This window comes from Heteronotia binoei, unplaced genomic scaffold, assembly GCF_032191835.1.
Source record: "Heteronotia binoei isolate CCM8104 ecotype False Entrance Well unplaced genomic scaffold, APGP_CSIRO_Hbin_v1 ptg001401l, whole genome shotgun sequence".
NCBI classification, from domain to species: Eukaryota; Metazoa; Chordata; class Lepidosauria; order Squamata; family Gekkonidae; genus Heteronotia; species Heteronotia binoei.
Window position 1 is genome coordinate 139,555 of NW_026800262.1, and position 13,134 is coordinate 152,688.

General features: G+C 49.0%; 1 protein-coding gene across 5 annotated transcripts in view; it reads left to right on the forward strand.

Annotated features, from left to right (window-relative positions):
* Positions 1-13,134, forward strand: part of LOC132591061 (phosphofurin acidic cluster sorting protein 1) — a 127,946-nt gene that overhangs the window by 77,831 nt on the left and 36,981 nt on the right. For 3 of the 5 annotated variants that reach the window (XM_060263942.1, XM_060263944.1, XM_060263943.1), the window contains exons 9-12: positions 314-474; positions 3,603-3,696; positions 6,116-6,196; positions 6,297-6,412. In XM_060263942.1, coding sequence (XP_060119925.1) covers positions 314-474; positions 3,603-3,696; positions 6,116-6,196; positions 6,297-6,412 — 452 coding nt within the window. The remainder of the gene's footprint in view (positions 1-313; positions 475-3,602; positions 3,697-6,115; positions 6,197-6,296; positions 6,413-13,134) is intronic. The other 2 variants (XM_060263947.1, XM_060263945.1) reach the window with 1 other exon arrangement.

Here is a 13,134-nt window from a genome sequence, read left to right on the forward strand (position 1 = left end):
TTTATTGCTAGGAACGCATCTGTTCCCATCGTCCAACAAAAATATCGGAAGCAATATGCACTTCTGCAGCTATGGGGTTATTAACCGCAGGTATTTTCCTGACGAAGCTAATCTTGGCTGACTTCGTAACGATGAGGAACATGAAGGTGGTCACTGGCAAACCAGACCCTTTTCCGGATACCCTGCAGCTCATCCAGCTGCATGAAATATACAAAGTGTGTGTCTCAGCAGGAAAGGGGTGCAGATGGGAAGCTGGGCGTTCGGGGAGGCCAGGGGCTCTGAGCATCCTGATTGCGAAACCTTTTCCAAACAGGTTGGCTTCGGTTTGGAGCATGTTTCCAGGGAGCAGATCCGGGAAGTGGAGGAGGACCTGGACGAGCTTTACGACAGCCTGGAGATGTACAACCCGAGCGACAGTGGCCCCGAGATGGAGGACACGGAGAGCATCCTCAGCACGCCAAAGCCGAAGCTCAAGTAAGCGCAGAGAAAGCGGCCGGCCCGGTCCTTGTAGAGCAGAGTTGGGAGGTTTCCTTCTCTGCAGCTGGAGGTGGCTACAATGAAATGGGGCCATCGTGAGCAGACTTCTGAGGCTGGAGCTGTATCTTAGATACAGAAGGATTTTGATCCCTGCACCTTCTGCAGCAGCACTTTAGCCTTTGTTCAGCTGGTCTGTTTTCAGGCCTTTGGGCAGCTAGACTCCCTGAGTCCTCTGGGATCAGTAAAATGCACAACTGCACTCTGGGCAGGGCCGGCCCGTAGGAGAAGGCCAACTAGGTGGTGGCCTCGGGAGCCATGAGGCGCCCCCTCTCAACACGCCCACGCCCGTCCTGATTCGGGAAGTCTGGGCGAAGTGGGGGGGCGTGGCCACGAGCGCCCACTGCCGTCCCGTCCTGACTTCTCTCAGGCCCAAGGCTCGGGAAGCCTGAGTGAATTGGGGGGGCGGCGTGGCCGCGAGCACCCATTGCTGTCCCGTCCTGACTTCACCCAGGCTTCCTGAGGCTTGGGAAGCCTGGGCGACATCAAGATGGCAGTGGGCGTGCTCAGAGCTGGGCTCTGAGTGCATCCGTAGCCTTCCGGACTTCACCGAGGCCTCCCAAGCTTCAGGAAACCTTGGCGAAGTGGGGTGTGTGTCAGTGACGTCGTTATTGACATCATCGAGGTGCGCATGCATATATGATACGGGGGTGGGGTGGGGGCAGTGGAGTGCGGTTCGACTTCGGGCACAGGAAAGCCTAGCACCAGGCCTGGCTCTGGGTACAGGTTGCTACGTTGCTGCAGTGGCAGGCCTCAAGTGAGAAAAGAGAACCTTTGAATGATGAGGTCTCGCTCTAGTTTTTGATCCTTTCCACCTGCACTTCCTCCAGCTCGCTTCTGTCACCTCGTCAGCTAGAAGCTTTGTATTATAAAGCTCCAAGGTTAGCAGATTGCAAGCTCTGTGGCAATTTGTGTGAGGTTGTGGACACAACGCACCATGGATCCAGCAGTCTCCGTACTAAAGAATCATGTTTTAATGGCAGGGTTCCCTAGTGGTTTTACCTTCAACCTCTGTTTATGTTCTGCCTGCCCTACAACGCACACAGCATTTTTGTGTTTGCATGGAATAAGCAGGCCCACATCTAAAAAAAACCCTGGACGAAAGAGCAAAGCCAAGTTTGCTGTAATGGGGGAACTTCTTCCTCTGGGCTCCATTCCAGGGAAGCGTCTTCTCTTCCAGCAACTGTCTTCCACTGTAATCACCAGCTCGTCCGGGCTCCCCACTCAGCCATCAGCCCAGCATTCCATTTTGCAAACTGTCACACTCTTTCTGCATGCGTGTGTGTGTGTGTGTGTGGGGGGGGGTTGGAAATGGGAATGGAGGATAGAACGCATTAGACCAGCTTATCTCCAGGCTCTGGGCCTTGCAGTCCTCTCCCTAGCTTGGCTTGGCTGTTACGTTTTAGCGATTAGCTTTTAAACAGCGGCTTAATCTTTGTGGCCGGGATCGTGTTACAAGCGCTGGCAGTAGCGCCAAAGCCAATCACCTCAGCCGCAGCCTGCTGAGCCATTCTAGCTTTTGTTTATCCTGCAGATAATTGAAGCCACACTAATCTGGCTCTTCTTCTCTCCCTCCTCACCTATCCATCCGTGGGTGCTTCTGAAGTCAGCGGGGCTCTTGTCAGGCCAGCTGAACGAGAAGGCTTCTGTTGGGAAGTGGCAGGGGGAGGGGGGGAGTGTCGCTTTGGGTCCGAGGGCGGCACCTTTCAGGTTAGATTACCCACCGAGTCGCGCGATGAAGTCGACAAAAACGCAAGCGAACACCGAACAGGCACTTCCCTCGGCTTCCTTTGCAGCAACTTCCCCCCCTCCGCACCCCCAGCAGTCTGGGTGATGTCATCTTCTGTGTGGAAGCAGCTGTAGTCTCAACTTTATAAATGCAGCATCCCCTTTCCCCCAGAGGTGAGGGAAGTGAAGGTGTTCTGGGGGGGAGGGGATAGCCCTCTCGCCTCCACAGATGTGCTCACGTCGAGCAGCAGCATGGTGACTTTTTCTCGCAGTTGCCCGGGGGAAAAACATTCCTTCTGCCAAAGAAGATCTTGCTTAGCCCAAGCCGCAGGGCACACCCACGAGCTTCCCCTAATAGCCTCCTTCCCATCACCTCAGGAAACCCCTCTTGACGTCCTTTTCAAATCTCAGTTCCTGGCTGATCCTCCTCGAGTGGATGGAAAGCTGGGTGGAGTAGGAAGAGTCACGAATAGGTTTGCCAACCTCCAGGCAGGGGGAAATGGCAGCTTTGGAGGGTAGCATCTATGGCAATATATCAGGGGTGGCCAAACTGTGGCTGAGGAGCCACATATGGCTCTTTCACACGTATTGTGTGGCTGTCGAAACCCCCACTTGCTCCATCAGCCAGCTTGGAGAAGGCATTTCTCTTTAAATCTAAAGCGGGCAGCTTGGAGAATGCTTTTAAAGTTAAAATTGCTTTCTTTCCACCTCTCCCCAGCTACCTACCTAGCTTCCTTGCAGCTCTCAAACATTTGATGTTCATGCCGTGCAGCTCTCAGACACCAGATGTTTATTCTGTGTGGCTCTTGCATTAAGCCAAGTTTGGCCATTCCTGCAATATACCCTGGTCTTCCTAAGCTCCACCCCCAAACCTCCAGGAATTTCTCAATCTCATGTTGGCAACCCTAAAGGGGCATGCAGGTACGGGAGCGTGGGCCTGATTTCTCCGACTCTCCTCCTAAGTCTTCAAAGTGTGCGTTGTCTCAATTTACTTCCTTTTTGTTCCCCAGTTTCTTCTCTTTTGAACTGTGCATCTGCCTTGGGAAGGATAACTCCAATCCAAACAGAAGAGCTTGTTTGCTTTTTATCCTTTGTGACTTGAACGGGGAGTTCAAAGGGGCTGAAGCTTCTTGCCGTATTATTCCCACATTGTACTTTTTAAAAGTAAAATTTCAGCCTTTCAAAGGGAGCAAACTGTACTGTAGATCTCCTGTGGAAGAAAACTGCCCGTTGACAGCGGAAGACCTTGTAAGGGAAGATTGCTGTTTGGCTCCCAATTTCTCTGTCAGTCTCCTGTTTCTCCCCACCCCCTTTGATTGTATTGCTTTCTTCCCTTCCAGGCCTTTCTTTGAAGGAATGTCGCAGTCCAGCTCCCAGACTGAAATCGGAAGTCTTAACAGCAAAGGGAGCCTTGGCAAAGATGCCACCAGCCCAGTAAGTAACACAAAGGAGAGCCTGTTCCCTGGCATGAGCCGGAAGTGTTCAGTTTTTGGGCCAGCTGTCCTTACCGCACTCATGTTGATGTGTGCTTATTTAATTATTATTTTTATTATTATTATTATTAGTTTATTTATATTCCGCCCATTCCCCCGTTTGGAGGCTCAGAGCAGAGTGCAACATAAATAGTAATAAAATCACAATAAAATTACAATCATAATAAAAACCAGTGACAACATTTAGTTAAGTACAACAGGATAGTCCAGCAGGATGACATAACAGAATAGTATAGCAGAATGTTACTACAGAATAGCACAGAAGAATAGTACAGCTGTACAGTTTCATGCAGGGCTTTTTTTGTATCGGGACCTCCTTTACATATTAGGCCACACTCCCCTGATGCAGCCAGTCCTCCTGGAGCTTACAGTAGGCCCTGTACAAAGAGCCCTGCAAGCTCCTGGAGGATTGGATGCATCAGGGGTGTGTGGCCTAATATGCAAAGGAGTTCCTGCTACAAAAAGCCCTGATTTTATATATTATTTTAAATACTGACTTTTTAATGTTTCATGTTTGCTGCTTCAAGGACCCTAATTGGTTGGAAAGGGGGCATTAACATGTTTTAAATAAATGAATTACTGTAATTAAAGTACGCTGAGTCTGGTGACCTCTGATAGAACCGGGTTTGAGTCCTCACTCCTCCTCCACTTAAAGCCTGCCGGGTGACCTTGGACCAGTCCCAGTTCTCTCAGGACTCCCTCAACCCCACCTGCCTCACAAGGTGCCTGTTGTGGGGAGAGGAAAGGAAGGCAATTGTAGCCTGCTTTGAGACACATGAGGCCTACTGGGTGACCTTGGACCAGTCACAGTTCTCTTAGGACTATCTCAGTCCCAGGTAACTCATGAGATGACTGTTATGGGGAGAGGAAGGGTAGGTGAATGGTATGGTGCTCTGAGACTCCTTAGAGTAGAGAAAAGGGGAATAAAAAACTTCCTCCTCTTCTTCCTCCTCTTCCAGTGCAGTTTTGATTCGTGTGTTCTCACAGTGTTGTTGTTACCCCCAAAACAGTTTTAATTCGGCCTTGGTGCCACACGCCTCCAGAAATAGTTGCACCAGTTTCTTTAAATGGTTGGGCTTGGGGGTAAACAAGGAATATGCATTTTGGGCTTTGTAGATATTTTCATTGTTCATAGTTGATTTGTGTTGTGAAAACCGTAATAAAGTCTTTGTAACTAAGACGACAAAATTGGGAAAAGTTGCTCCCATCACTGGAGATCCCTTTGAAGGTTCCCTGCAGCACCTTCTTCACCGTCTCTACCCCTGAGGGTCAGGAAAAGAAAAAGAAGAAGAAATTGGATTTATATCCCACCTTATATTCTGAATCTGAGAGCAGTCACAATCTCCTTTACCTTCCTCCCTCACAACAGACACCCTGTGAGGTACATGGGGCTGAGATAGCTCTCACAGCAGCTGCCCTTTCAAGGGCAACTTTCAAAGACATTAACTACAGGCAGCAGCACTAAACCAGCTTTTGCAGGCTCCCTACAAGAAGATGATATTGGATTTATATCCCCCTCCACTCCGAATCTCAGAGTCTCAAAGCGGCTCACAATCTCCTGTATCTTCCTCCCCCACAATAGACCCCCTGTGAGTTGGGTGGGGCTGAGAGAGCTCTCACAGCAGCTGCCCTTTCAAGGACAACCTCTGCCAGAACTATGGCTGACCCAAGGCCATTCCAGCAGCTGCAAGTGAAGGAGTGGCGAATCAAACCCGGTTCTCCCAGATAAGAGTCCGTGCACTTAATCACTACACCAAACTGGCTCTCAAATACTGTTTGTGTTTTGGGAAATTTTATTTTTTAGGGTTTTTTAAATTGCCATTCACTTGAAGAATCTCTTAGCAACTTACAATATTGAAACCAATAAGGTAAAAACCAACATTAAAAAAATATAAAAATATATTTTATGTAATATATATTATATAAAATATATAAAAATATAAAATATTTAACGTTAAAATATGTGGCTATCGCCATACCACTGTTAGAATACCCCGAACATGTGGTTGCCCTCCAAAGGCCAACTTAAATAACTCAGTTTTGCATGCCTTGCAGAAATGAAACAAACCCAGCACAACATGGTGTCATTCGAGAGTGCATTCCACAGGATAGGAGCCACAACTGAGAAGGCCCTTCCCTTGGTGACAGTAGCCAAGCGATCCTGGGTTTCCCGGGGATCTGAAGGAGGCTTTGATTAGTAGGGGCCAGATGCTGCCCTTCTCACAAGACTGTTGTCACCAGGCAGCAAACACTGATTAACGTCTGCCTAAACAGTGTCTCCTCTAATGACTGTAAATGGGATCATTCTGAGTCATAGCCTTTCTCTTTCTCTTTCTCTCCGTTGCTGTTAACGTTTCCAGATGGAAGCCTCTATTGGGGACAAAATGAAACCCTCCCGAAGCAAAAACGCCGATGACAGCCTCAACGAAGCCGACATGCTGGTAAGCCTGTTTTCTGCTCTTGCTGGCGGCAGACCTCCCCACCAGCAAAGTCGCCCGGTTGTTTTCTGTTGCAACATGTTGATTCTGGATGGTTCTGCAGGAAGGGAATGAACAGGATATGTTTGGAGACTCGACCGCCACTCTGGTCATCCCAGAAAAAATCAAGACGCCCATGAAGACCAGCAAGGGGGAGCTTCAGAGCATGGCGTCACCCAGGTAAGGCACGTCAGGTTGTGCCCTGCTTATTACATTGCCTGACAATAACTAGCCGCTCCCCACCCTGCACTTGTGGTCGTGAAATTTGAAAAGGAAAGGCCCCCTGCAAACCAAGGTGTAGGAGCTTGTGTACACTCAAGCATAGACAGCTTCAGGAGGGGAATTGGATAAGCATATGGAGCAGAGGTCCATCAGTGGCTATTAGCCACAGCGTATTGTTGGAACTCTCTGTCTGGGGCAGTGATGCTCTGTATTCTTGGTGCTTGGGGGGGCAACAGTGGGGGGGCTTCTAGTGTCCTGGCCCCACTGGTCAACCTCCTGATGGCACTTGGGTTGGTTTTTTTTTGCCACTGTGTGACACGGACTGGATGGGCCTTCTCATATGTTCTTATGTTCTCAAGGCTTCACAAATGTGCAGAAAATTGACCTTGTAAAGTAACCAAAAGGGGAGAGAACCCGTTTCCCCCCCTCCCCAGAAATCAGTTTGAGGACTAAATAATCTCCAGAAATACAGAATGTTGAGAGTAATGGAGCATCTACTAAACAGAAGTAAGGACAGGATTAGCCTGCTCAGTTCTCAGACAGCTTGTAAAATCCTGGAGGGGCAGATGCTATGACCCCTTCCAGTAGTGCTTCGTTGACCCAGCTTGTCACTCCTGATAGGACAATGAACAGACTCTGCTGCTGTGACGAAAGCAGCAAAGTTAAGCTACCCACTGACAGTGCAAAAGGTTCTATGAACTTGAGGTTCCACAAGGATGTGGAATAACGCAGCCATGTAAATTGACTGAAAGCAAGATCAGGCCAAATTACACAATACCTGACATGATTTGGGTCAGGGTTCCCGATGTCACGTCAGAGAACTAATGTTCCCAAGCACATTTAGGCCCAATTCGGGTCAGCAGTGCCGCGTGGGGAGAGGCGTGGCTTCAGCTTTCCCACCCATGCCATTTTCCCAAGCCAAAACAGCTACAGGGGACCATATTTGCCCCGGTGTGGAGCTCTGCTGTGCTTGGAATTGTTAGTTCCCTGGCATCATGTCTGTCTCCAAAAATAACACAGTCACAGGTTGATTCAGGTGTGCATGCACACAAAAACTTATACCTTAAATAAAACTTTTGTTGATCTTAAAGTTGCCACTGGACTCAAGCCATAGTCACAAGTAATGTGTGGTTAATAGCCCTGTGGTGCAGAGAGGTAAAGCTGCAGTACTGCAGTCCGAGCTCTCTGCTCACAATCTGAGTTCGATCCCGGCGGAAACTGGATTCAGGTAGCTAACTCAGGGTTGACTCGGTCTTCCATCCTTCCGAGGTCGGTAAAATGAGTACCCAACTTGCTGGGGGGGGAAAGTGTAGATGTCTGGGGAAGGCAATGGCAAACCACCTTGTAAAAAATCTGCCTTGAAAATGTCGTGATGTGATGTTACCCCAGAGTCGGAAACAACTGGTGCTTGCACAGGGGACTGTCTATTCCTTTACCTTTAATGTGTAGTTAGGCCATGGAGAACCCAAAAAGTGGTCTACCAAGGACTAAATATGTTCCTGGAGCCATGGAATGTAGAGAGCAATGGAGCCCTTTAAAGAAAGGAGTGAGAGGAGGGGACAGCCTGCTCAAACCCTCAAGAGCCTGCATAATTCTGAAGGGGAGAGATTTGGGAAGCCGGATGTATTTAGCTGCTTCTGCCAGATCTCTCAAGCAGCAGTATATACATTTTCCAAGCAAAATTCCAAATCATTTCACCTTCCCACAGTTCCTCAGTGACTCTCTCTTTATTTCTGCTCCTCTAATAACCGTTCTGATCGTGAATACCAAATGCACACAATCTTGAATGATCAGTCGCGTGTTGTACTTTAAGTCGCAGGAGGTGAAAAAGCACTTTCCTCTCCTTCGTGTTGTTGGAACTCTTGTGTGTGTGGGGGGGCCCATCTAAGCTGTGTCTTGTCTTGGTTCAGCATAAGATCTTTAGAAATTGTGCCTCCTGTTGAAGCAAAACCTTCTTTGTGAAGCATTTACCTGGCTTGTACCCAGGAATTTGCATGCGCTGCTCCCTGCCTCCCCCTTGGTGCCACTTCGCAGAGGTCCTTCCACTGGGAAGCTTCGTAATTGAGGGACAACCATGCTGATTCTGTGAACTTGGGCAGATCATGAGAAGGAGGGCAGGAAGGGTGGCTTCAGTGCTTAGTTCTCCTGAAAAGGCCTCTGCCAGCCGAAATGCGTCAGGTCATTTATGTATTTTTCATGTGCATTTGTCACTTTAATGATTTTATGAGGCTTTGTTTAGGCCCCTGCAAGGTTTTTATATGTTTTGTAACAAACACGTGCCCTTGTCTATAACCTTTGGCTCCTTAGTATTCTAAACTTCCTTTGGAGGTTTTGCTTCTTTGGTTTAGTTTCTCTTCCCTTCTCTTTGTGGTTGTCTTAGTTCTCGTGGCCCTTCCTTACGCACCCAGGGAAATGTTGATGGCCGCTTCAGGGTCAGGCAGCAGTTTTTCTCCAGCCAGTTTGGCCAGGGATCTTGGAGGGTTTTTTTGTCATCTTCTAGGCATGGAACAGGGGTCATTGGGTGTGTATGTGGGAGAGAGATATTTAAGAGTTTCCTGCATTGTACAGGGGGTTGTACTAGATGACCCTGGAGGTCCCTTCCAACTGTGATTCTATTATTCTAAGTTCAATGGCCTTTACTTAGGATTCACTGCAGTGGGACTCACGGACTTGCTGAAGAGGAGGGGGCTTTACCATTCAGGGATGGGATTTCAGGCCTGAGGGGCAGCAAGGGGGAGAGCAAGCTGCTTGAAAAGGCTTTCACTTTTGCATGACTCCAGGTGGCAGAGTTGGAGGAGCAAAGACCACGGGTGAGGTGGAACGAGGGCAACAAGCAAGGTTGACAGTTGACAGCCAGTTTGCTGCAGTAGTTAAGTGCATAGACTCTTATCTGGGAGAACTGGGTTTCATTTGGGTCAGGCACAAGTCCTCTCAAGGCTGTTCTGCTCAAGAGCAGTTCTTCCAGAGCTCTTTCAGCTCGAGCAACCTCACAGGATGTCTTGTTGTGGGGAGGGGAAGGGAAAGGAGACTGTAAGCTGCTCTGAGGCTGCTTTGGCTAGCAAAGGGCGGGGTATAAATCCAATCTCTTCTTCAGTGCTCCCTCTAAGCTGTGGAGTCTTGTGAGCAAAATTTCTGCTTTGTGAGCTAGTGGCATCATTCATTTATTTCTTCGCGTTGCTTCCTGGATGGGCTCAGGGCAGGTCAAATCAAATGAAACAATTTCATGAGTTGTGAGTGAGCCATTTGACTGTTGCATAAATTAGTTTGCTCTGGGGCCATCCTTCCTGAGCTAAGACAAAAATGTGTGAGGCAGAGGCTAAAAACCTGTGAGCTAGCTCCAGGTGGGGATCTGGAGACCTCCCAGAATCACAACTCATCTCCAGACTACAGAGATAAGTCTCCCCGGATGAAACCGCAGCTTTGGAGAATGGACTCTGTGGCCTTGGACCCCACTGAGGTGCTTGCCCTCCACTAGTTCCACCCATCCCCCAAATATCCTGGAATTTCCCAACTTTAAGCTGGCAGCCCTAGCAGTGAGGGCTTCCCATCACCATGGGGTAGCCGCAGCATGTTCACACAGAGCATTCTGGTCCAAGGGAATCTCCCTCATGCAGGCCTCCCCTCTTTGAAAGAAAGCCAAGGCAGTCTTCCCTGCTTCATTCAAGCACAAGGTCACCTATTGCCCCTCTTGGAATCAGGGCCAGGCCAAGACTGGCACCCTAAGCAAAGCTAACTTCTGCTCCTCCCCCCCCCCCCCGATAACATCACCAAGTCACATGGGCGGTGCCCCCAGAAGGCCGGAGCCCTAGGCAATCGCCTAGTTTGCCTAGTGGCAGGGCTGGCCGCGTTTAGGATGGAGGGATTCTGGGCCTTCTAGGGAGTGCTTTCCTTACAAATGGAGGAAGAGGGATGGGCAAGCTTAGAAAGATCTCCCAGGCATTGGCTGAAGAACATAAGGCTTCTTCCTTTGTGGAGGCTGCGATTTTATTGGGAATGCAGAAGCACAGGGCTGCTTGGGTGTCTTTTCAAGCTGAACTGGCCAGCTGGGGGAGGGGGAGGGGCCAGAAGCGACTTCTGAATCGCCAGCATTTCCTATGGCTTCTAGCGCCCTTGCTGTTTCTTTGGACAAATTTGCTGTGACTTCAGCACCTGAATGAGGATCTGACCCTGAAGGGAACCGTTTCACTTCATTCCACACGCACCCCTCCCCGACAAATCGGGTCTTTTGTTCTAAACCAAAATGTGTCACATCTGCCTCTTCCCTGCAGTGCTCTGGGAGGCTACAGATGACTCTGCATCTTAAAATGCAAAGCTTTGCCTTTCCCCGGCTCTACTGTTGCCTTCCATTGGCAAAACAGATGCTTATCAGGAAAACACGTTCAGCCGCAGCTCCGTATGTTGCTCGCTGAGCACCCCCCCCCCCCTTCAGTTCCTCGCTTTTTCTTCTGAATGCTGCAGAGGCAGCCCAGTGACCTGCTTTTTTTTTTCTGTTACCAAGGGCAGCAAGTTCTTTGCGTGAATCACCTGGTTTTGTCCTTGAGTTTCCACCTTTTGCTCAACGCCACAGACCGCAGCAGAAGGTGGGGTTTGCCTTTAGGCTCCCTCGAGCACAGTGGTGGCCTGAGAAGCATCACTGGTTGGGGGTTTTCTCATAGATGCCGAATCAACTTGGCTTACAAACGACCCCTGAGAGCTGCGCTGTTGTCCTGTCGTGAACTTGGCGGTTGCTCCCCCACCCCGCCTTTCCTTTGTCATCCCAAATTCAGACATTGCATCAAAGAGTGCCAGATCCTATTGCTGGAATAGGTTACCGCAGGTCAAAACCTTAATGAGCACTTTAATTTGTGCTGTGGGTTACTTTTTAAAGAACTTATTCCAGAGGCAGAGAGCGCAAAGTGCAAAGAGGGTAAGGAGGCATGAGCCATAGGGACAGAGTTACCCTTGGGTTTGGAAGGTTCACCTGACTGCAAACTACATTTCATGTGGCGATAGTGGTTGTTTGAAATGGTCTTTTTAGACTCATGAGGACTAGAATCATAGAGTTGGAAGGGACCTCCAGGGTCAACTAGTCCAACCCCCTGCACAATGCAGGAAATTCACAAATGCCCTCCCCCCTACACCACCCCCCCAGTGACCCCAGCTCCATGCCCAGAAGATAGCAAAAAACGGCATTTCGCTGGGCGTATAAGGAGAGACCACAAGAGACCACAAGCCGCCCTGAGACACCTAGGTGAGAAGGGCAGGGTATAAATCTTAATATAAATAAATAAAATAAAAATAAACTAAGCCCTGATGCAACTCTATCTGCCCTCCTTCTCATGGTCTGTCTAAGTTCACAGAATCAGCGTTGCTGTCAGATGGCCATCTAGCCTCTGTTTAAAAATCTCCAAGGAAGGAGAACCCACCACCTCCCGAGGAAGCCTGTTCCACTGGGGAACCGCTCTAACTGTCAAGAAGTTCTTCCTAATGTTTAGTCGAAAAATCTTTTGATTTAATTTCAACTCGTTGGTTCGTGTCCAGCCTTCTGGGGCCACAGAAAACAACTCTGCACCATCCTCTCTATATGACAGCCCTTCAAGTATTTGAAGAGGGTGACCATATCACCTCTTGGTCGTCTCCTCTTCAGGCTAAACATACCCAGCTCTTTCAGCCTTTCCTCACAGGACTTGGCCTCCAGACCCCTCTCCATCTTCGTTGCCCTTCTCTGGACTCATTCCAGGTTGCCTGTATCCTTCGTAAGTTATGGTGCCCAAAACCGAACACAATACTAGAATCCCAGCTGTGTAGGTTTTTGTTGTGGTTTAGTGAAAGCCGTCGGGATGTAAATTTCATTCAGTGCAGCCATTTAATCTATCATATTTTACTGTTCAAGCATTTTCAACTTTGTAAGCTTGTCAGTCAATCTAGCCCACCTACAGATCAGCTCTGCTGCTGAATTCTGTTGAGAAAAATGAACCCGTTCACTTGTGGTGGTGTCAGTCTTGTGCGCAGATAATTAACATTAAAAAAGACGACGACATTGGATTCATATCCCGCCCTCTACTCTGAATCTCAGAGCGGCTCAAAGTCTCCTTTACTTTCCTCCCCCACAGGAGACACCCAGTGAGGTAGGTGGGGCTAAGAGAGCTTTCCCAGCAGCTGCCCTTTCAAGGACAACTCCTGCGATAGCTATGGATAACCCAAGGCCATTCCAGCAGGAGCAAGTGTACGAGTGGGGAATAAAACCTGGTTCTCCCAGAGGAGTCTGCACACTTAACCATTACACCAAACTGGCTCTGCATGAACAGGCAGTCCCGAAATGCCCAGGTAACCCTTTGCCCATTATCCAAGCCTCAGGTGTTCACGAAACTTCTAAACATAGCAGTATATAAATAATAGATGGACCCTTATCGTTTGATCATTTAATGCTTTGCGTCCTTGGTCAGGATGCTATTGGCATAGAGTCTACGCAGCCTTGTGGACAGCATATTGTCCGGTCTTGGTGGAGTAAGAAGGGAACCAGGGGCCACATCCACTGATTATAGCATCCAGCATCTTACAGTATTTTACTTGTGACAAACTGGGGCTTGAAGACACGGGGGTGGGAATCTGAGGCCCTGAGTGAAGGGCAGGGTATCAGTCCAGTCCTGTCCTCCTTCCCATATGCTTGCTGTACCCAGGCACAGCTCCCTGCTGCCTGA